The sequence below is a fragment of the Hyperolius riggenbachi genome, chromosome 4 (genome assembly GCF_040937935.1).
Source record: "Hyperolius riggenbachi isolate aHypRig1 chromosome 4, aHypRig1.pri, whole genome shotgun sequence".
Taxonomy (NCBI): domain Eukaryota; kingdom Metazoa; phylum Chordata; class Amphibia; order Anura; family Hyperoliidae; genus Hyperolius; species Hyperolius riggenbachi.
Window position 1 is genome coordinate 405475182 of NC_090649.1, and position 22298 is coordinate 405497479.

General features: G+C 42.6%; 1 protein-coding gene across 4 annotated transcripts in view; it reads left to right on the forward strand.

Annotated features, from left to right (window-relative positions):
• PPP3R1 (protein phosphatase 3 regulatory subunit B, alpha) overlaps positions 1 to 21928 on the forward strand; it is a 108737-nt gene extending 86809 nt beyond the window's left edge. For all 4 annotated transcript variants that reach the window (XM_068232309.1, XM_068232310.1, XM_068232312.1 and 1 more), the window contains 3 exons: positions 7031 to 7090; positions 13031 to 13215; positions 19935 to 21928. In XM_068232309.1, coding sequence (XP_068088410.1) covers positions 7031 to 7090; positions 13031 to 13215; positions 19935 to 19982 — 293 coding nt within the window. In that variant the 3' untranslated portion in view covers positions 19983 to 21928. The remainder of the gene's footprint in view (positions 1 to 7030; positions 7091 to 13030; positions 13216 to 19934) is intronic.
• The last annotated feature ends 370 nt before the right edge of the window (positions 21929 to 22298 follow it).

Genomic DNA, 22298 nt, shown 5'->3' on the forward strand with positions numbered 1-22298 from the left:
AGGGTCACTTTAAGTAGCCAGAACTTGACCCCCGTACAGGTAACTAGCGCATGTCCCCCTTTATTATGGGTAGCCAGAAAGTGCTCCCCTAATTGTAGATAGCCAGAGTACACTCACTCGCACACTTACACTCTCACTCACACTCTCACTCACTCACACTCACACAGTATAGCTAGCCAGTTAGTGCCCCCCCCCCCCTTCAGTGTAGGTCCCACGAGTGGCCCTGAAGTGGAGCAACCGTTACCTCCATGGTATCTGGCCACTTCCTGCTAGTCCTATGGAGGGAGGGAGGGGGAGCTCTGTCTCTACGCCAAGATCGTCCTTTGTTGTCATGTGACAGGCGGTGATATCTGCATAGAGATGGGGAGCCTCAGTAGACACAACACAGGCTGCTGTCGCTAGATTTTTTTTATTATTATTTAGTATTTATATAGCGCCGACATATTACGCAGCGCTGTACAGTGTGTATATATATATATCTTGTCACTAACTGTCCCTCAAAGGAGCTCACAATCTAATCCCTACCATTGCCATATGTCTATATTACGAAGTGTAAGTACTGTAGTCTAGGGCCAATTTTTAGGGGGAGCCAATTAACTTATCCGTGTGTTTTTGGAATGTGGGAGGAAACCGGAGTACCCGGAGGAAACCCACGCAGACACGGAGAGAACATACAAACTCTTTGCAGATAGATCCCCGGCAAGGTGAGTGGTGGGCAGGTCTATCGCGATATAAATTGATATAAACATGGCAGCTCTTGTATACCTTTCACGTCAGTTTACTTTTAAACTCAGCCATTAGTGCAAGCCACTCCCACTCCTCAACCAGTGTTGTGACTGTCAGTAGTAAACCCTGCTTCATTACTTGCTGAATGTGATGCAGATCCGCCTGCTGGCTGCACTCACATTCCCTCCTCCTACACAGCACCATGAGAGATAAGGACTGGAGAGCTGTGGTTATGTGGTTACATCTCTAAATGTCAGCATGTGTAACTGAAGTGTTTCAGTAATTTAGGGACCTGTTAAAAATGACCTCTCCATGGTGTATGTTGCATTTTTTTTCTTTCTCCTAATAATCATACTCCAGAAAATGACTGGGTAATTTTAGATGCAGCCTTGTAGGTGGCGGGCTAAGCATATGCTGCCTATTGAAATTGCATCAGAATTATATCATCTTACCCTGCTTCTGTAGAGCAGTGTGCTTAAAGGGTGCGCATAAACACCTCCGGCTTTTCTAGACGCCAGACCTTTTACTTAAAAATAACGCCTTCAATACTGGAGCAGACAGCATCTTTCATCATGCTGCAAATACACTGTAGCTGGTTAGTAATATTCTGTCTGTGGGTCGATGTGTAGGTGCTGCATGTTTGTCTTTTTTCTCTGCTGTGAGTTTTTCCTAGTGTTTAAAGATCAACTGTAATCAAGGATTGAACTTCAACCCAATCAGTAGCTGATGCCCCATTTCCCATGATAAATCTTTACCATTCTCACATAGATCATCAGGGTGGTCTGTATTGCTGATAGTGTGGCGAAACCCCTCCCACAGTGTGATGTCAGGACCTAGGTCCAGACAGTTTTTGTCTGTAAACCTTGTTGCATTATGGGACATAACAGCTGTGTCCAACTACCAAGCAACCAGTATCTCCCTCTGTGCATATGAATATCTATTAAAACATTTTAGCCTATTGCAATGTTAATGGGTATGGTTATGAATAATGGCAGTTTGTGTGCTGTCTTTTTTTTTTTTTTTTTTTTTTTTTTTTTGTCTGCCAATAGGAAAGATGATTATGTGCAAGCTTATTGTGGATCATAAATGACATGGCAATTATCCATTTCTTGATCTCTCTATTTTTTTAACGTCTCGCTTTGCAATGTATGGATTCATTTTTTTCTCTTTTCGCTAAAGTTCCGCTTTAAACACTACAGCTCACCATACATGAGTCCTTAGCAGCCCAGTCCATCAAGTGTTCAGTTATTCACCAATCAGCAAAAATGTGATCAAGCATTGGCCTGATAGTGTTGTTCCACTCAGTACAGTACAGAGCTGTGAAACTGTAGTTATTGTGCCAGTTCCCCTGCTTCCGCCTGAGGAAAATCTACTACCCAGCCCTGTCTTTGATTGATCAGAACTTTAAAGAGTACCTGAAGTGACATGGCTAGATGACCTAAACATGAATGTTGGGGATGGTCAATGAAGTGCAAAGAAATCTGAATCATACCAAGGTTGAATTCTAATGGGCCTTTTTCAGGCTGCTTACATTTTGCATAGAAAATTGTCATAACCCTGCATCAGCTCAAAATTGTATGTAAGTCTCACTAGAAAACTTATAGTGCCAATCCTATTTAGAACTTTCCTGTATTCTGGTTTTAATTTTTTCTATTGCACAATGTAATAAACTAATGCAGCCCACAAAGCCTCACTCCTGAAAACTCATCAGAAGCAATAAACCTCTTGTGTTGCTTTGCAAATACTTATTTTAGCAAGATGGTGGCTAAAAGTTCTCTCTGTAGGAGCTGTAAAAAAAAAAAAAAAGCAAGTGGTGGTAAACATTGCCCAGACTTGACACTGAGGTGTTCTGCTCTTAAAGGGATGCTTAAGCCTAAGGGAAAAAAAAAAATCAGTTTTGCTCACCTGGGGCTTCTACCAGCCCCCTGCAGCCGTCCAGTGCCCTCGCAGTCACTCTCGGATCCTCCTGTCCCACGCTGCCAGCTACTTTCGTTTTGCTGACAGGCCTGGCCATGCGTAGCCTTCTACACGTTCCCGGCCGCAATAACACTATTGCGGACGGGAATGCGCAGGAAACGTGTGGCCAGGCCTGCACAGGTGCAGTAAGCCTGTCAGACGAAAACGAAAGTAGCTGGCGGGGACTGGAGGATCCGAGAGTGACTGCAAGGGCACCGGACAGCTGCAGGGGGCTGGTAGAAGACCCAGGTGAGTAAATCTGACTTATTTTTTTTTCTTAGGCTTAAAGAGACTCTGTGTAACAATTTTCAGCCTTAGTTCTTCTATCCTATAAGTTCCTTTGCCTGTTCTAATGTGCTCTGGCTTACTGCAGCCTTTCCTAGTTGCACAGTGGCTGTGTTATCTCTGTTATATGATCTAATCTGTTTTCTTCTGTCGGCTAAGGCTGGAATGTGTGGAATGTGCAGGGCTGCTTGTGATTGGATAGAAGCGATACACACCCTCTGCAGGCTCTGTATGACTCACACGCTCTGCTTATGTGAGCCTATCACAAGCTGGTTAGTTTGTTTGTAAACCCTGCCTAAAACTGTTAATTACAAGCCAGGTTTGCAACAGAGAGTGGCAGAAACAGCACAGAGGGGCCCAGGAGAACAGAATGAATAGAATGGTATGCTTTTTGCTGTAAAAATTTTAGAGTACAGATTCTCTTTAATTTTCCTTTTAAATGCCACCTGAAGTGAGAGGGATATGATGGCTGCAATGTTTATTTCCTTTTAAACCATACCAGTTGAATTGCAGTCCTGTTGACCTTTGGCTACAGTGTTGCCTGAATCACACCAGAAACAAGCATATGGCTAATCCAGTCAGTCTTGGTTCAGAAACACCTGATCTGTTCCATACTTGTTCAGGGTCTATGGCTAAAAGTATTACAGGCAGTGAATCAGCGAGGCAGCTGGGCAATTTGTATTGTTTAAAAGGAAATAAATGTTGGCCTCCATATGCTTTGTGCGTCACATGCAATAAATGTTGCCCGCAGGGAAATGGCACCAAACCACTGCCCGAGAGCCATCATGGTGGGTTGCTAGGCTTCAGACTAGTAATGTTTTGTTGCCATGGAGCAGAAAGCGGAGAGAGAGCTTACTGCACGATTGAGTGGCTTCTGGCAGACTAAGTAAGGAGGGGAACAGCGCACTTGACCAAAAAGATTTGTTAATCTGGATATTTCAGTGAAGCATTAGGGAAGGCTGTACACACTCTAGACCAGGGGTCAGGAACCTTTTGGGCTGAGAGAGCCATAAACGCACATATTCCATGAGAGCCGTACAATATGTTTCAAACTGAGACAGTAGGGCTCACCTCCCTGTTGCCATGGTGATGTGTATATAGTTGATCCGCCAGGCAGCAACAATGTCCCCGAATTTCCCCGAGATCCAGAGAGGAGAAATACTGACTAACAGCTTGTACAATTATCTAGCTGACTTGGGAGTTGATTCACTTTGTAGGATGAGATACCTGCACTTTGGCCCAATAGGCTGCCTGTCAAGTGACAGGCAGCCTATTGGCCCAATCATAGTGCGGGGATCTAATCCAACAAAGTCACTGGACCTGACGGGGTCCAGGGTGGGACAATTGGAGCAGCTGTTTGTTTTGCGGTAGCGCGAGTAAATTAGCAGTGCATGCTACATCATTAGCATGCCTACTTTGTAAATGTTACTTGTGCTGCCACACTAAGCTGTGCTGCTTGAGCAGTGTAGTTTAGTGAATCAACCCTTAACTGTGAGTCAGATGTAGCCATCAAAAGAGCCACATCTGGCTCCTGAGCCATAGTTTCCCTACCCCTGCTCTAGACTCTGCAGAGACAGCCCTGAGCAGCCCTGCATCAATGTTTGGGTTTGTGGAGGTTCACTGATCACTGGCAGGTTCACATAAACGGTTCAAGGCTTACAATCAACCCCTCGTATGGTCACCTTGTGGCTGGTGTAGATGAATAGATATCTTGCTGATTGTGGTGGATTGCTGTGCTCCCTATTGGGGAGAGAGAGAGGCTGTGGTATTGGAAACGGGACATTTGGGTGCGAGTGTCGCTGTGGAAGTCTGGGCACCACCATAGGCACCCATAGGAATTTTGGTTAATGGAAATTTTGATGCCCAAATTAAGATTAGCTATTGGAAAGGGGGGGGGGGGATTTAGGTTAGGTGTGGGGTGATGGTTTAAGATTAGGTGTCTTGAATGGGGGGGGGGGGGAGGTTAAGGTTAGATGTGTGCTGGGGTGTACCCAACACACAAAGCAGATACTTTCCCTTTACTCCATAGTAAAGAACGCAATCTGTGTTCCTATACTCAGATTTTCAGAGACGTTGGTTAGACGCTGCTCAATGCGAGAACGGACTCTTGTGGACACTGCTGCAGTGGGCTGAATCACTTGCAGAATCATATGTTTTATGGCCATCTTAAGGCTATTTTGGTCTTGCCTTTATGGTTTTACCAGTTAAACTTGCTTGCCTTGCTGTTACTTTGTGTAGCTTCTCTTATTTCAGTTTAGCTCATGAGCTGACAACCTCTTGGACCATTGCTATAAAACATCATTAACATGTCCATCTGTAAGACGAAGCACTGGGTCAATTTAGAATGTGAATTGCTCTTTTGATGTGATGTGCTGTGAAGTTCTAAGTGCGGATTCTAGACATATTAGTGTTCATATTATCAGAAAAGGTCAAGTACTTCATGCAATACTTTCAACAGGTCATTTTGGGATCCTGTACTACGTTGTAAAACAGGAACGTCAAAAATGAGCAATTCCACCACTTAATGGGACAGGACATTCTGTTTGGACGCCCCCCCCCCCCCCCCTCCCCAAACAAAACAATCCCTCTACAAGTAAAATCTGATCAGAGAGCGATTAATTCCTAACACGCAGCAGATTGATGTTCAGTAGATTTCATCAGGAAGTCAAGCTGCTGCATCTATTGCATATGGCTGGACAATGTGTGAGCAGGCAATAGATCCCTCTGATCTGATTTTAATGGTTGCTCTGGCCATACATTGAGTTATGTATGGCCAGCTTTACCTGGGGGACAGACGTCTGTATAGTGTAAGTAAATCAAAACTTCTAGCAACCTACCCATTTCACCCACCGTTAAAGGGGACTTGAACTCAGAACTTCCCCTCTGCTCTAAAAGATAACCAACAGCATAATAACTTTTAAAGAAAACCATTTCTGTTACATCTGATACAAATCCTGCAATAAACCTGCAGTCTACTTCCTGCTTTCATGGAAAGGGTTAGGGTTAACATCCTGTGTTTACTAATTAGCTGCACTGCCTTGGCATCCAGCTGACACGACTGAGAAATCAAATTACTCTGGTGGTAGATGAGGGGGGAATTTGGCTAAACTCTCAATACATGCAGGGTGCATTTCTCTGTTTTCTAATTTTTTTTCATTGGTTGCCCCTGACTTCCGCCTCAATCTCTTATAGTAGGACTACACTAGGCAGAATCACATATGCGTTTTCCACTATGTGCTATGGAAAACGCATATGAAGTGGTTGTGTTTATCCATATTACAGTGTGTAGTTGATTAGAGCTGGGTTAATGGCATATCTATTAGCATAGTTCAGTGATCTGCAAACTTGCCTCTCCAATTGTTAAAGGATACCACAGCCCAAAGGCTGTGGTAAAATACATGCTGCAATGCGGAGGGAATGAAAAGCACATATTTACTGCTTCCCTCATTCCCTGCCGTCGCCCCCCCCCCCCCCCCCATCCCCCCCGCTTGTTTCCTACAGCTGCCGGTACCGGCCGACTCTCCTGACCTTTAACCCGGACATGCTGCGCATGCACACTGTCCTATAGTCTTCCCTTCTGACGACGTCGCATCATGACTGCAGAAGTATGGACACTCCCCCGCCTCCTCCTTCCCAGCGTGTGCGGGCCACTAATAAAGCTAGCGTGAGATGCTTGTTGGAGTAGTGCTGGGAGCGGCGATTTGGAGAGAGTGGCGAGGCGGAGCATCTTTTGGGGCATTTCTACATAGATGCAATGACCTCTGTTAATGCAGCACATACATTGCCACATTTATATAAGCATTTTCTCTTCTTGTGCTTTTTTTTGTTTTTGTTTTGTTTTTGCAATAAAATTAGTTATACTGATCTGGCTGGGTCCTGTAGGTCCTTTTTCTATTAAGATGACAGAGTTTTAGTCGATTGAGAGCTGACCTCTGTTGGCCCCCTGCTGTGTTTCCTGAAATCTAATGTCTACTGGCAAATTTCTCCCTCTTGCCCTGTTTTTTAACCTGTCAAAATGTTAATGTCCAAATGATGATCAACTTCTTTATATTTTCTTTTGCAGAATTTATTGAAGGAGTTTCACAGTTCAGTGTAAAAGGTGACAAAGAGCAGAAACTGAGGTGTAAGTATTACATGTAGTACCGTATGTTAGTATGCATGTAGCCTTGTGTGTAAGCTTAAGATTCTGAGTCCCATGTTAGTAGACTGTGTATGTAAATCACTATGGTGGCCCTACCCTTCTGTTATCTGTTCTTTGTTCTGTTGTTTTTTTCCTTTAAAGCTAATGGTAACCGAAATAAAAAAAAAAAAGTCAGATACCTAAGGAGAGGGAAGGCTCGGTCCTAATGAGCCTCCCCTCCCCTCTCCCGGTGTCCGGTCCCGCTCAGGATCCCCCGTAGCAGTATTTGACAGTTTCGGTCAAATACTGGCACTTCCGCCGCCGAAGGGAGGTTTCGGAAGACTTCGGGAGCACTCGGGCTCCCGAAGACGGGCTGCTCCCTACTACGCATGCGCGAGCGCCGTCATAGACGCACTCGCTCGCGTCTATGACGTACTCGTGCGTGCGCAGTATGGGGCCGCTGGCTTTCGGGAGCCAGAGTGCTCCCGAAGACTTCCAAAGTCCCCGCAGCGGAGGATTTGACCGAAGGATCCACCGGGAGAGGAGAGGGTAGGCTCATTAGGACTCAGAGCCTTCCCTCTCCTTAGGCGAGTATCTAATTTTTTTTTTTTTTTTTTTTTTTTTTGACACATGAGGTTACATTAGCTTTAAAGTGTAACTGTCGGGCATAAAATCAACAATCAATTCTTTATTTTTATTTGGTAAACCAGTAATATGGATGCTAACCAGGCAATCCAAAAATTAAAATCACTATTACTTTTCTTGTTGATAAATGATCATTCTCCAGTTTACCTGACTCCTATTTGTTACACACAAAATTTGGTACACAAAAAGGAAGTTGCAGGGTTGTCCATTTTTGCTGCTCTACTGCCCCTCAGATTTAACTAATGCAGCCTGATTGGCTGAAGCCTCTTTCCCTCCTGGTTTCCCCTCCCACACCTCTGTTCCTTTCTGATTGACCAATATTTCTCATGCTGAGATGATGCGCTTTCTATAGTTAAGGGCGGGCAATGCATACACAATCGGGCAGAGGAGAGTAAGGGAGGAAATGACATCAGGGTTGGCTTCAAATTAGCCACACTTAAAATGGGAAATGCTAAGAAGGATTTTCTCTTTGTTTTTACTGAAATAAAATCACTAAAATCAAAACGTGGACATGCAATACATGTTATACTGTATATGTAAATAAATTCTCTACTTAAATATGTGGTGGTTTTTTTTTGCCTGAGATAGTATGGCTGACAGCTCCTCTTTAACCACTTGACCCTATCTGGACGGATATATCCGTCCAGATAGACTGTGCTACTCCTGCAGCGTGGTGCGCGCGATTGGGCGCGCTCCCGTTGCCTGCCGCTAGCCCCCCGATCAGTGAATGGGAATATAATTCCCATTCACCGATCTAAGCCCCCCGGAGAAATACCGAAATACCGACGCTTTCTAAGCAGAGAGCGTGGTATTTCTGCCCGGAAAAAAAATGTACAGCCTCCTAATAGTTCCTGGCAGCGTGATCGTACGCTCCAGGAACTTTTTTGACTGTAAATAGTAAACTGCACCCATATACATTTTTTAAATAAAGACTTACATTATATTACATCTAAAAATAGCTGTTTACCTCCAAACTAAAATTACCCACATACATTTTTTTAACAAAAAAATAAATAAAAAAAATTACAATTAAAAAAAAACAACTACATAGTTACCTAAGGGTCTAAACTTTTTAAATATACATGTTAAGAGAACATCTTCTTTATTTTTTTTTAAATTATAAGCTTGTAAATAGTGATGAACGCAAATTGAAAAAATGCACCTTTATTTCTAAATAAAATATCGGTGCCATGAATTGTGATAGGGACATAATTTAAAAGGCGTAATAAGCGGGACAAATACGCAAATAAAATACATGGTTTTTAATTATGGTTGCATGTATTAATTTTAAACTACAATGGCCAATAACTGAGAAATATTTTTTTTTCCATTTCTTTCTTAATCTTCCTGTTAAAATGGATTTAGAAAAAAAATGATTCTTAGCAAAATGTACCACCCAAAGAAAGCCTAATTAGTGGCGGAAAAAACAAGATATAGATCAATTAATTGTGATTGGTAGCGATCAAGTTATTGGCGAATGAATGGGAGGTGAACGTTGCTCGGATGCATGAGATTTTCCACACTGTAGGCTGAAGTGGTTAAGGGCCACTATCCCAAACATTATAAAATATAAGATGCATATATATAAAATGCAAGTATATTTTTCGAAGTACACTGAGCATTCAATTAAAATAACCAGTATGGTTTACTTATTTTGCTTCTGTAATTTTGAATTCTGACAGCCATCTTTGTTGTAGGTAGAACTGCTATGGTGCCTATAGATGGGACAATTTATGTCATCCAATCTTACCATTTCTATGCAGTATAAGGGAACTGCCTAAATTATCCTTTCAGTATATTCAGTTGATTTACCCGTATACTACATAGAAATGGTAAGATTGGATGAAGAAAAATTGTACCATGTTTGGCCACCATAAGGCTGCATACACGCATCCAATTTTTATTGGCCAATTTTACCACTTCATGCAGATTGGCCTCATTTCACTACGGGCTGTTCAGTAAATCAAAACCATTCGGGGAAGATGTCAACCCCCCCCCCCCGAATTAAGCCCTTGTTCATATCAATTAGCGCAGGAGGCCATGTGATCGGAATGTAATGAGTGCAATCGGACGCCATCTGCGTCACTACAGTAAATCGCTCAGCGATGCGCTTCCTGAAAAATGCATGCAACAGTAGAACTGGTCTGTTCTACCGTTCTTGCATGTCGCACACTACACTGGCTGCCGAAAATGTGCATGGCCTACAGCCTCGTTCACATTGGGTGCGTTCAGAAATGTGTAAAAACGCATGATCAAAAACCCGCGTTGGTGCTTGTTTCAGTGTATTCCGGTGTACTTAAAGCAAGTTTTGCTTATTGTAGCAGTTCTCATTAAACTTTTTTGTTTTCATATGAAAATTTGTTTTTGACTTTTTTTCAATTAGGGGTAAAAAAAAAATGCATGCGCTTGTATGCGGTAAAAAAGCGCACCCATTCACTTGCATTGATGTGCACTTTACAGCTCAACGCACAGAAAGGCATGCAACACTGTTTTTGTAACACAGCGCATAGATGTGAACAAGGTAGATTCAAGTTAATGAGAATACAATGTACCTTGCTTAATGCACAGCGCAATGCACTCTGAAAAGCACACAGAAACATCCCTCGTGTGAATTAGGCCTAACGTGTACAGTAATTCTCTGGATGATAGAAATACTTGAGCTTATAAATAACTGACATGGACGTTGTCAAAATATACAGCAATTCTAAACACTATGAGAGACAGCCCTGCCCTTCTGAGATTATAATTGGGGATGATCAATGAGATGCAAATATTTCCGAGTTCATGCAGGATTATGAAATTTGTGTGCCAATCTATGCAGCTTGAAAATGGACCAATTAAGTCCCAATAAGGTTTAAATTGATGTGTCCATTTTCAAGCTGTATGCATTTGCATAAACCACTACATAATCCTGCATGCACTCTGACATACTGTATATTCCTGTGTATAAGACTACTTTTTAACCCTTAAAAATCTTTTGAAAAGTTGGGGGTCGTCTTATACGCCGGGTGTCATTGATGCCGGGTGATACGCCCTATCCTGTTACCGCCTCTCAGATCTCCCTGCTGAGGGAGCGCAATCTATTCTTCCATACCGCTCTGATAAACAGGTAGACAAGGAGAGCTGACCAGTCTACTTAAGGAGAGTTGGCCAATGCAACCAGTCAATCGCCTATATACTGTTATATACCGGGTAACACATACAGTACAGCACCAGTATCTGTTCATACACAGCACCAGTACATGATTTTTTTATTTTTATTTTAATTTGGTGTGCGTTGGAAGAGGGTTAGTCTTATATGGCGAGTATATCCCAAACTCTATATTTTAACTGGAAAAGTTGGGGGGTCGTCTTATACACCCAGTCGTCTTATACGCCGGAATATACGGTACTTGCATCTCCATTGATCATCCCTAGAAAAAAGGTAAGGTAGAGAAATCGATTTACCTGGAATGCAGATTGGAATAAAACCTTGTAGGCAGCCAATGAAAATTGAAGTCCATTTGATTTGCTATAATATGTACGAACAGAGGCGCCAAGCAGAGTAAAACAATGTTCTAAAAATGATAAAAAGAGGGAAGTCGAGGTGGACTTGCCTCCCTCTGGTAGTGAACATATACTCAAATGCAGAGTAAAAAATATACAGTTTATTCACAGCTCCATAAAATCGCAACGCGTTTCGCGGTCAACAATCCCGCTTCATCAGGCAGTACAGGAGCATATAAAACTGGTTCAGGTCCATAAAGCGTGTGAGCGCCTCACTCGCTTTATGGACCTGAACCAGTTTTATATGCTCCTGTACTGCCTGATGAAGCGGGATTGTTGACCGCGAAACGCGTTGCGATTTTATGGAGCTGTGAATAAACTGTATATTTTTTACTCTGCATTTGAGTATATGTTCACTACCAGAGGGAGGCAAGTCCACCTCGACTTCCCTCTTTTTATCATTTTTAGAACATTGTTTTACTCTGCTTGGCGCCTCTGTTCGTACATATTACAGCACGATTAAGTCCACCCCTGGTGGAGGGGTTCTTTCCCCATTTTCCTATCTACAAAGAGCGACTTTTATACCTGAGTGGGGTCAGGTACTAATACTCCCCACCTGCCTGTCAAGTGGTTACCTGATGGTAACCCACCTTTGTGAGTATAAGAACCTTTGACTTTACATTATATATTGAGCTTACCAGACAATATTGCACTATTGGGCTCTTGGTGTCCTCTGTTTTGTTTTTACAAGTACATTTGATTTGCTAAAGCTTCCTACACGTCAGACATTCTTCAAGCAAGAATTCAGCAGTCTCAGCTGTAAATATAGTGTGTGTTCAGCTGGCTACCCTCATTTCCATTACCCTGCCCAGCAGAAGCTGCTCATCTGAGAGCCGCCAGTATTTCCTCCTCCACAGAACAGTACATGCTGCTCATCTGTAGCTGATTCTGTACAGCTTTTACCTCCCCCCCCCCCCCCCCCCCCTCCCCAAATTCTCTCCCTAAAGATTGGTGCATAATCGAGTGTTAGTGTGCATGTGTATACACCTCGAGCTCTAAAGGTGGCCATACATCTGTCGACATGGCGGTGGTTCGACCATGAAATTCGGTAATTATTGAAAAGTCTGTGCCGCCAAGAGCATGCCTTATCTACGATGCAACCAATTTTGTCCTGAAATCGATTGGACATGCTGCAAGATGTCGGGCAATTATGGTCGATTCGGTGTGCAGCGATATCAGGACAGGCGACAAAACTCCCGGAGCTGTTACCCCTAGTGTATAAATTTGCCCCCTTCCCCATTGTGTTGCCCACCGTGATGTGCCCATCAATCTTCCGCTTCTTCCTCTTCTATTTGCACCTCATGGCACCGGTGTGGGTGGCGCCATGCGCTAAATTCCAGCGGCACGTGACGTGCAATTGGAGGAGCGGGAGCAGAAGACGGGCACCGCACAGTGGCCCACATTGGACAGGTATTGTATAAATGCACACACGGGCACATTTATACACTAGGGGGCAGCGTGGCGGTTGCGGACTCAGCTGAAATCTATCAGGAATTGGCCTGCAGTGTATGGGCAGCCGACAGATCTCTCTCTAATCGTATTCGATCAGAGAGATTTCTTTTGGTTGAATCTGCCCATCAGCCCTAGATTTAGGGGCACCATACATTTATTTGCACCTCATTGGACATATTTACGATGTATAGGAATCTTCTAGTAGAGAGGCAGCTTTGAAGGTAGGTCAGTGTTTAGGTGTGTGTTGGGTATGTAGATGTGTGAATACAACAATTCTGATTCTCTCTCCTCTCCTCTCAGTTGCTTTCCGTATATATGACATGGACAAGGACGGCTACATCTCCAATGGCGAGCTTTTCCAGGTGTTGAAGATGATGGTGGGCAACAACTTGAAGGACACTCAATTACAACAGATAGTAGACAAAACAATTATCAATGCAGACAAAGATGGCGATGGGAGAATATCATTTGAAGAGTTCTGTGCTGTAAGTATTGAATTTGCATAAACGCACGTTTTATTTTCTGTTGCTGCGGTCAGCTTGCTTTAAGCCCATCCGCTTTAACCGATGAGTGATAGGAACACTCTGAAAAGAGCTGAACTCTTGAGGAATTTGCCACCTCTCCAGTTTCAGGAAAGTGGCAGAAGTCTCCTCAGGTTGTTAACATGCTGTAAGTAAAAATAAAGTTTTGAGAAATGTTTTATCCTGGGTTATCCACGATAGAAGTTGACAAATGGAACGTTGCTCTTTGCAGCGGTTTGGCTGAATATCTCTGCCGGGTAGTGTAGGGTCAGCTCAGGGCAATATAGCAGCTTGGAGCACAGGGATTTGTCTGTTACTGCTAAGTGTGTATTTTAATAATTCAGGTCAGAGAGTTGAACACTGTGCCCTTATTAGCTATTACAGAGATTTGGAAAGATGCTGAAAAGGCCGCCTTCCTGCTATAAGGAGCAATTTTGTATTGTAAAAATGCTTTTAATATTTGCCTAGTGTAAGTGTGCCATATGTCGTTTTTCAAGTCAACACTAATAGTGTTTTGGTTAAAGCGGGCCTGAAGTGAAAAAACCCTTATGATGTAATGAATTGTATGTATTGTACGGATAATGAATAGAAAATTAGTAGAGAAGGGTCTCATTTTCAGTTACAAAAAAATAAATAAATAAAAAAAGCTATGTAACATTGCATCACTGTCACAGTTGCAGTCTTAAAACCACACTGTCTTTTAACCTCCTGGGGACTGCCTAACGCCGATGGGCGTGGCCACGGCGGCAGCCCCAGGACCGCTAACGCCGATTGGCATAGAGTCCTGGGGCTGCGGTTTCCCAGGGAACGGCCGCGCACATGCACGATCGTATCCTGCCACTTCACGGAACGGAGTTCCGTGATTAGCCTGCTAGCCGCCAATCGTGGCTAGCAGGCTGCTTGTAAACGAAAGGGGAAGAAAAATCCCCTTTGTTTACATGCGCACAGCGCTGCGGTCCCCCGCAGCGCTGTACGAGATCGGCGATCCCCAGCCTCTGATTGGCCGGTTATCACCGTCCTCTCATAGGCTGATGCCTATGAGAGGCGGAACAGGACGGATCGCCCTCCTGTTCCAAATCAGATACCGAAGGGGAGGGAGGATGGAGAGCCTCGTAGAGGCTGAAGGAATAAAGTGCTGCAGCGGTCAGACCCCTCCGGCGGCAATGTCTCCTTAGGGACAAAAAAAATGTCCGATCGCTGGGCTCCCAAGCTGGGCTGTGCAGGAGGCTGAATAGCCTGCACAGCCCAGCACACCAAATGGCCTGGTCTTTAGGGGGGGATAGTACTGTGGGTGTCAAGTGGTTAAGCTATCCTGCAAAGCAGAAGTAATGACCCTTAGAAGTTTCCTGTAGTACAACCTTATTTCAAGCTGTTCCGGTTTCTTGGCTGTTTAAGCTCTTTAGAAAACAGGACTGTATTTGACCCAGTGGGTTAAATAGCTCAGAGATGATCTTTTGCATAGCTACTGTAACTGAAGGTTTATTTTTAAATCTTCCTGTACTGGAAAACAATATGGGACTCTTCTTTGCTACTAATGTTCTATTTCATAGCTGTTCTACACATTCAGTTCATTATCCCATAAGTTTATTTTCACTTCAGGTTTGTTTTAAAGACACCAGCTCTGTCATAGGAGACTACTATTCAGTTAGGAGTCCTTGGGCAAGACTCCCTAATGCTCCAGGGTGGCCTTGCTGAATGGGCCTTTAGCGGCTGCAGCTCTCAAATGCTTTGAGTATGACGGGAAAGGTTACTCTGTCCCCCACCACAGTATCCCACCATCCCTTGTTTCTTTTGTGTGTCCCAGCCTCCCAATAGCCCCATAGTGTGTCCCGATTGCTCTGGGCCCTCAAGGTACTTCCCAGCACACACTGAACACGCACAGGCCCTTTTACACTTATCTACATGTCCTTATCTCTGAACTCTCATGCTCTCTCAAGTGTACACATTTCTGTTCTGGGGTCCTGCCTCCCCCATGCCTCTGCCCCTTTGCTGAGGACAAGTCACCTTACTGCGATTGGCCAGTACCTTTGGGGAAAGGCTACAAGTTCGGGGTCCGGTAGAGCAAGGGAGAGAGGTGCTGGAGAGCAAGTGCTGGCACATAAGAAAATCCAAACACACTTAAACCCCCACAAACACCTACCTACTGGTGCAGGATCAAGTTAGCCGGGCCATGAAGGTGCAGGAAAAAGGATCCCCAAGCTGCAGTGGAGTGTAAAACAGCCGGTATATTTTATTAGAAAAAATCCACACATAAAGACATGAACATCCACAGCAACAAACTAAGGGCGTATCAGACCTCAGAATACGCCCTTAGTCATAGCTAACTATGACTAAGGGTGTATTTTGAGGCCCGGTATGTATCAGTTTGTTCCTGTGGATGTTCGTGTCTTTACGTGTAAATTTTTTTTGTGAATTTTTTCTAATAAAATAAAAATACGGTTTCCTAGCACATAAATAACATACACAGATCAGTCATCCCCCCCCCCCCCCAAAAAAAATGCATAATTAGGCAGTGTTAACCCCCAGCCCCCCCAAAAAACACACTAGCCGCCTTCCCCCCCCCCTCCCCCCTCAAAAGCAGCAGCAGCTCTGGAACATTCACTCCTGCCCTGTCCGGAGATTACGGTACACACGCACGCGCACACACACACACCCACACACCAAGCCTGACATCCATTGGGCGAGCTTCAGCACAGTCTTCTCCGCCCCCACCATGTCCCCACACATGACTATATGCCTTTCAATCGAACATGTGATGAAACAGAAATACCTCAGTAGAGGGAACCTTTTGGATAATAGAAGCTTCTCCTATCCCCATCTACCCCACTGATTCTAGCTGGGTTACCCTTTACGGCCATGTGCCCACAAGAACATACTCAACAAGCTTTTGTTGAATATGGTAGGAGGGTGGGTCCCAGCGCTGGACCAGTGTAGTCGAGGAAGCTGAGGGAGGCAGACTTCCATCTACAAAGGTAAGGATCTAACTTGGATCCTATCCCCCCCCCCCCCCTTCCCCCTCAACTGCTCACACATACACACGCTCACATACTTTAAAGTGAACTCAAGGAGAGAGTGATATGGAGGCTGCCATATTTGTTTCCTTTCAAACAATACCAGTTGCCTGGCAGCCTGTTGATCTATTTGTCTGCAGTAGTGGCTCGGTACTGCCAAAAACAAGCATGCAGCTAATCTTGTCAGATCTGACAATAATCGCAGAAAGGCTTGAACTGCTGCATGCTTGTTCAGGGTCTATGGCTGAAAGTATTAGAGGCAGAGGATCAACAGGATAGCCAGGCAACTAGTATTTCCTAAAAGGAAATAAATTGCAGCCTCCATAGAACTCTCCCCTCGGGTTCACTTTAATCCCCTTCAGCTAATGTTAGTGGGGGGGTTTAATAGGATCGAGAGTTGCAAGTGACCATGGCTGCACTGAGCAATAGCAGCATTCCAGTTCATATTTGACCATTTTGTCTGAAATCCAATCAGCATTGATCAGTGTAGGGCAGTTAAGGGATCAGTAGGGCACATTTTATTAAAACCATTTCATGTAAAATTGGAGCAAATTGGTAAGTACATGTGGCGCAGTTGTTCAGAGTGACTGGAAATGCTTGACCTGAGTATCAGCTCTAATTTTGTACCAGTACTGTTATGCCTGGTACACACCTTCAGTTTTGATTGGCCAATCACGGACTGATTTTTACCAACCATACGTAGTATAAGAGTTTAGCTACGTATGTTGTTCATTGTATTAAAAATCTTACCCTCTTTTCTTGTTAAAAAAAATCTGACCCTCATACTATATGGAGGTGGTAAAGTTGGCCAATCAAAATTATTATTATTATACCAGGCTTCAAATTCTCTTGCATTGGTTTTGATAAATCTGTCCAATATTACCTGATTGATTTTTCATCAGGGCATGTCTGTCATTGGTCAATGTAATAGTTTATGGTGGCATTCAGTTTTGGAAATTCTTATTTGGCTACATAAAATATGAAAATATTATTTTGAATAGTATTAAAATACAGCAGGCCTTGTGCGCTACTAATCTAAATAGAAATGCTACTTCCATTCTATAGTTGGCATAAACACAGAATGCAGATGGACCCCGTAGTTATTACCGTATATTCCGGCGTATAAGACGACTGGGCGTATAAGACGACCCCCCAACTTTTCCAGTTATAGAGGAAATATAGAGTTTGGGATATACTCGCCATATAAGACTACCCCTCTTCCAAAGCACACCAAATTAAAATAAAAAAAATCATGTACTGGTGCTGTGCTATATGTGTTACCCAGTATATAACAGTATATAGTCAATTGACTTGTTGCATTGGTCAACTCTCCTTAAGTAGACTGGTCAGCTCTCCTTGTCTACCTGTTTAGAAGAGCGGTATGGAAGAATAGATTGCGCTCCCTCAGCAGGGAGATCTGAGAGGCGGTAACAGGATAGGGCGTATCACCCGGCATCAATGACACCCGGCGTATAAGACGACCCCCAACTTTTCAGAAGATTTTCAAGGGTTAAAAAGTAGTCTTATACGCAGGAATATACTGTATATTGCTTTTTCAAAAAGTAAATTTTTTATTAATCAATTTTAAACACTTGAGATAAATGTGGTCACATGAACAGATTTTGAGATATGAGGCAGACTAGGCTAATAACTTCAAGAGCTCAACCGAGTAATTGACACTTCTGATGCACACAATTGGATACTTATGATTAACATAGCTTCACATCACAGTATTCCATCTTCAGTTTGCCAAGAAGACTAATGTATGTCAAGGCTCCCCAAATTTTCAGCTGCTATAATATCATTTATTTATTTATTTTTTTTTAAGTTTTATGGAAAGAACACAGTGCCATACAAACTTGTGCACAGTGCGGTACAATCAGACAAATTAGTTATATTATGATGAGTGTGTGGGCTGGTGCACACCGAGCGGGTTTTGCCGCGTTTTTACAGCCGCTTGCGGCTGTGGAAACGCGTAGGTAATGTATTTCAATGGGCTGGTGCACACCAGAGCGGGAGGCGTTTTGCAGAAACGCATACTCCCGGGCTACAGCATTTTTTGGATTTCGGAGGCGTTTCTGCCTCCAATGTAAAGTATAGGAAAAACGCCAGTTCAGAGCGGTTTTGCAGGCGTTTTTGTTACAGAAGCTGTTCAGTAACAGCTTTACTGTAACAATATATGAAATCTGCTACACAAACGCTACCCAAAACCGCAAAACTCTAGCTGAAACGCTTCAGAATAGGAAAAAGCGTTTCAAAAACCGCTAGCGTTTTGCGGATCTGCAAGCGGTTTTTGGTGTGCACCAGGCCTGAGTGGCTTGTTCCATCTTTGGTTGCAGTTTTACTTAGTCTCCCAATAAATCCTCTAAACGAGGAGAAAGATATGGGGGGGCCTATAGAATTACATGTAGGGGTATGTTACCTTCTTCTAGGGCAGGGATGTCAAACCGGTTCTCCAAGGGCCGAGGTCCTCACACATTTTTGATACAGCTGAAATTGATAGGATTGATTCAGGAATGGTGTGGTCCATCAGGTAGAACACATTTCCTCTCTCTCAGTCCATCCTAAACACTGGCATGGATCTGGCCCTCCAGGCCTGGAGTTCGACACCTGTGTTCTAGGGGCACAGTCATCTACGTAGAAGAATAATGTATGGAATCCAGTCATCTGCTAATCTGTGCCCTGTTCCCCAGTGTGGGAAGGTGCTTCTGTTAATAAGTCATGGAGGATTGTGTTGGGAATGTGCTCAAGTAAGTCAGGGGCCTTAATAGAGAAGACTGTAAGTCTCCAATGTTAGGCAATTGTAGACAAGCAAGCTCAGCAAAAATGGCCATGCAGTATCCCTCCATGCGTATCAGCAATCCCACTCGCAGATTGGACATGAAGAAAAATGGCTAAAGTGACACAAAGCTTCAAGAGACCCAATCAATCGGGTGTCTTGAGTCTTTGTGTCACTTTAGCTGTTTTTCTGCTTTAGCTGTTGGAGAGATACTGCATGGCCATTTTTTCTGAGCTTGCTTGTCTACATTTGCCTGACATTGGAAATTAATCTAGTGACCACTGGCTTTATGTGCTATGCATGTTATGCTTTGCCACACAACCTTATCAGCCATTAATACTGGGAACTTCCCTTATCCCTGCATGTGGAAATTTATGCTCTGCAATGTTATGCTACCGTAATTGCCATGTACAGTTCTTGGAATTTGCATCTGGATCTGCTGCACAATAAGTTTCTGTTTTGCTGAAGACTACTTTATGTGCATATAAGTACCAGGAACTCTGTTACTCTGGAGGACTGCAGCCTCCTTTAGGTCATAAGTGTGGGGATGACTAATTTTATTATTTATGGATTTGTGCATGTTATGTCTTTTGTCAATATTTGAATCAATAAATTATAGGAGTTTTTTGTATGCACCCAAGAGCCAATCTTTTTTTTTTTTCTCTGTGGTATTCTATATTGTTTTGTTGGCATGGTGCATACACAAAACATGATTTATACTAGTTTTGTTACGTTTAGTGCATAGACATTTATTTGGCTCTTCTCTGCGCGTTCCCATTCTTGTGCAATAGTTTCACATAGCTTTAGAAGATGACTTGGTTATTTTCTTTTCTTTCATACATCATGACCAATCATGACAAGAGCTGTAACTCAGGTTGTCCTCTTGGTTGCAGGTCGTAGGAGGTTTAGATATCCACAAAAAGATGGTGGTCGACGTGTGACTCTTTAGAGCGACATCCAACACTTATGCTTTCTTCTCCATCTCTGAAGATCTGCTCAAGACGTCCAGCAACGCTCTCTGTGTATTTTAAATGGAAGTATTTTTCTCTGTGAAGCCACATTTTCCAACATGAGCCTCATGAAGCCAACTTAAGTGTTATTGAACTTTTTATTCTCTCAATAACTTGGTGTAGCACTTTAAAGTCTGAAGGACAGCACAATGGGGGAGGAGCATATCAGTGTGATGGAGAAAAAGAAGGGAGTTGGCTTTTTTTTTTTTTATTTATTTTGTTTCCTCATCTTTTATAAACAAGGAATATATATATATAGCTTTCTATGTAGTCATTAGGTGGGCTTTAATTTAATTTACTTGAGTAAAAAATAAAAAAATATATAAAAATAAAAAAGAAACAACAAAACTAGAGAAAGTGCCAAGCAGAACATTCAATACATGAATATAAATCCTTACTTTTATTTCACACAGTTTTATAAATAATATATATATATAGTAGAAGAATGTATACTTTGAACTGGGTGTTTGGTCAGCGTGTTTAGTTTCTTGTGACCTTTTTTTTTCGTGTATTAACTGGTCGATCAACTCTGTTGCTTCCTGTTAATTTACTTTATTTTTTTTTTTTTTTTAAACACAGGAAATTTGTATGTTAATTTATACATGTTAATATATTACCAGGGACTGTCTCTTTTTTTTTTTTTTTTTTTTTTTTTTTTTTTTTTAGTTTTTTTTGGAAATATAGCTGAATGTTACTGCCAAGAGAAGAACTCTTAATGCATATAGCAACTGCACCAAACCTTTTTGCTCCTGCTTTCCGTAGTTGCCGAAGCAAGCCACTAAAATCGTAGTAATCAATCGCAGCAACTGTAGTGGGTATACAAAACCTATGAGGATGCCCCACCCCCCCTCGTATAAACAAATTGACGCAATCAAGGTGGCGTTAATGCTCCACCCACCCCTGCCGACGGAACCAAACTACTGCAGGCAGCATGACGATCATCTTATCTTCCAAGTGATATATGTATATTGGTTATAGGAGAGGCTCTCTGTTTTGGTGGAAAGTTCACTTTGCTTTCCTTTGTGACTCTAAAGGCCATTTTTGTTACGTTCTGTCCATATATATGCCATCACGTGTGATATAAAAGTAGCGAGACATTTATCCACCTCTCCTTTTTTCTGCTATGGTACTATTGGCTGGAAAAAAAAAAAAAGAAAGCTGAATTTATTTCATCCATCAAACATATCCATAATTTTTTTTTTGTAAACACTGATAGAGAAAAGGCAGGTTTTGAAGCGTTGCCTGCTTGCCATAGCTGTTCCTTCAACTGAGTGCTGCACATCATGGGCTCTGTCTGTGCGAGAGAAATCAAGGTGCTTGGTGTCCTTGCATGACATGGAGTTTTGCATGTAGATCGATTTTTTTGAAAAATGTTCCTCTTGTTTACATAATTTGCATTATATATAAATATATATATAAATATAAAAAAAGTTGCCAAACTTTTGGTACATATTGATGTTCAATAACATAAAAGAAAATCTCCACTACATGTTAAGTTTGTTCCTCTGGATCAGTCCGTGGTTCATTACCCCAGCCAGTGGTCTTCTGTTCCAGTGTCAGCTGCCATGTGCTCTGCTTCAAGGGGGATTTAGTCTTTTGTGAATTTTTTTTTTTTTTTTTTTTGTACATACATTGTGTTTAACATTTTAGCAGATGCTTTCTATTTCTAATGCTTGTGCATACCTTGGCTGGCTTTCAGATAGCAAGCATTTCCTTATTGGAGATTTTTTTTTTCTTTTTTTTTTAAGTTTGTGTGGGGGAATGGTTAATGTTGAATGTTTTTTTTTTTTTTCTTGTTTGTTTCCTTTGCATGCTATATAACTTGTAGGAACTGTAGAAATCTTCATACTGTATGAATAAAAGATGGAACTTGTTAATCTGTCTTTTGACTTTGTTTTTGTGCAGTTTAGGGAGTACGCAAGCAGTTTAAAGTAATAATGGTGTTACTGCCAACCTGTACCTCACTGAGAAAATAGATGTCATGACCCCAACATAGCAAGTGCAGATATGTCCACAACATGGCAAATACGAAGAACATGCCCCCTTACTGAGCAAGTACAGATAACATGACCCCACCATATATATTGTTACAAGCTCCCACCCCCTTTTCAAAACCTTTACTATTCTCAGAGGACTCCCTCAACAAACACTGTCTAACAATATAAAAGTAATCCAGACAACCCGCTCCCATTTCCCCACAAACCAGGGCTGTGGAGTCGGAGCAATTTTGGGTACCTAGAGTCAGTG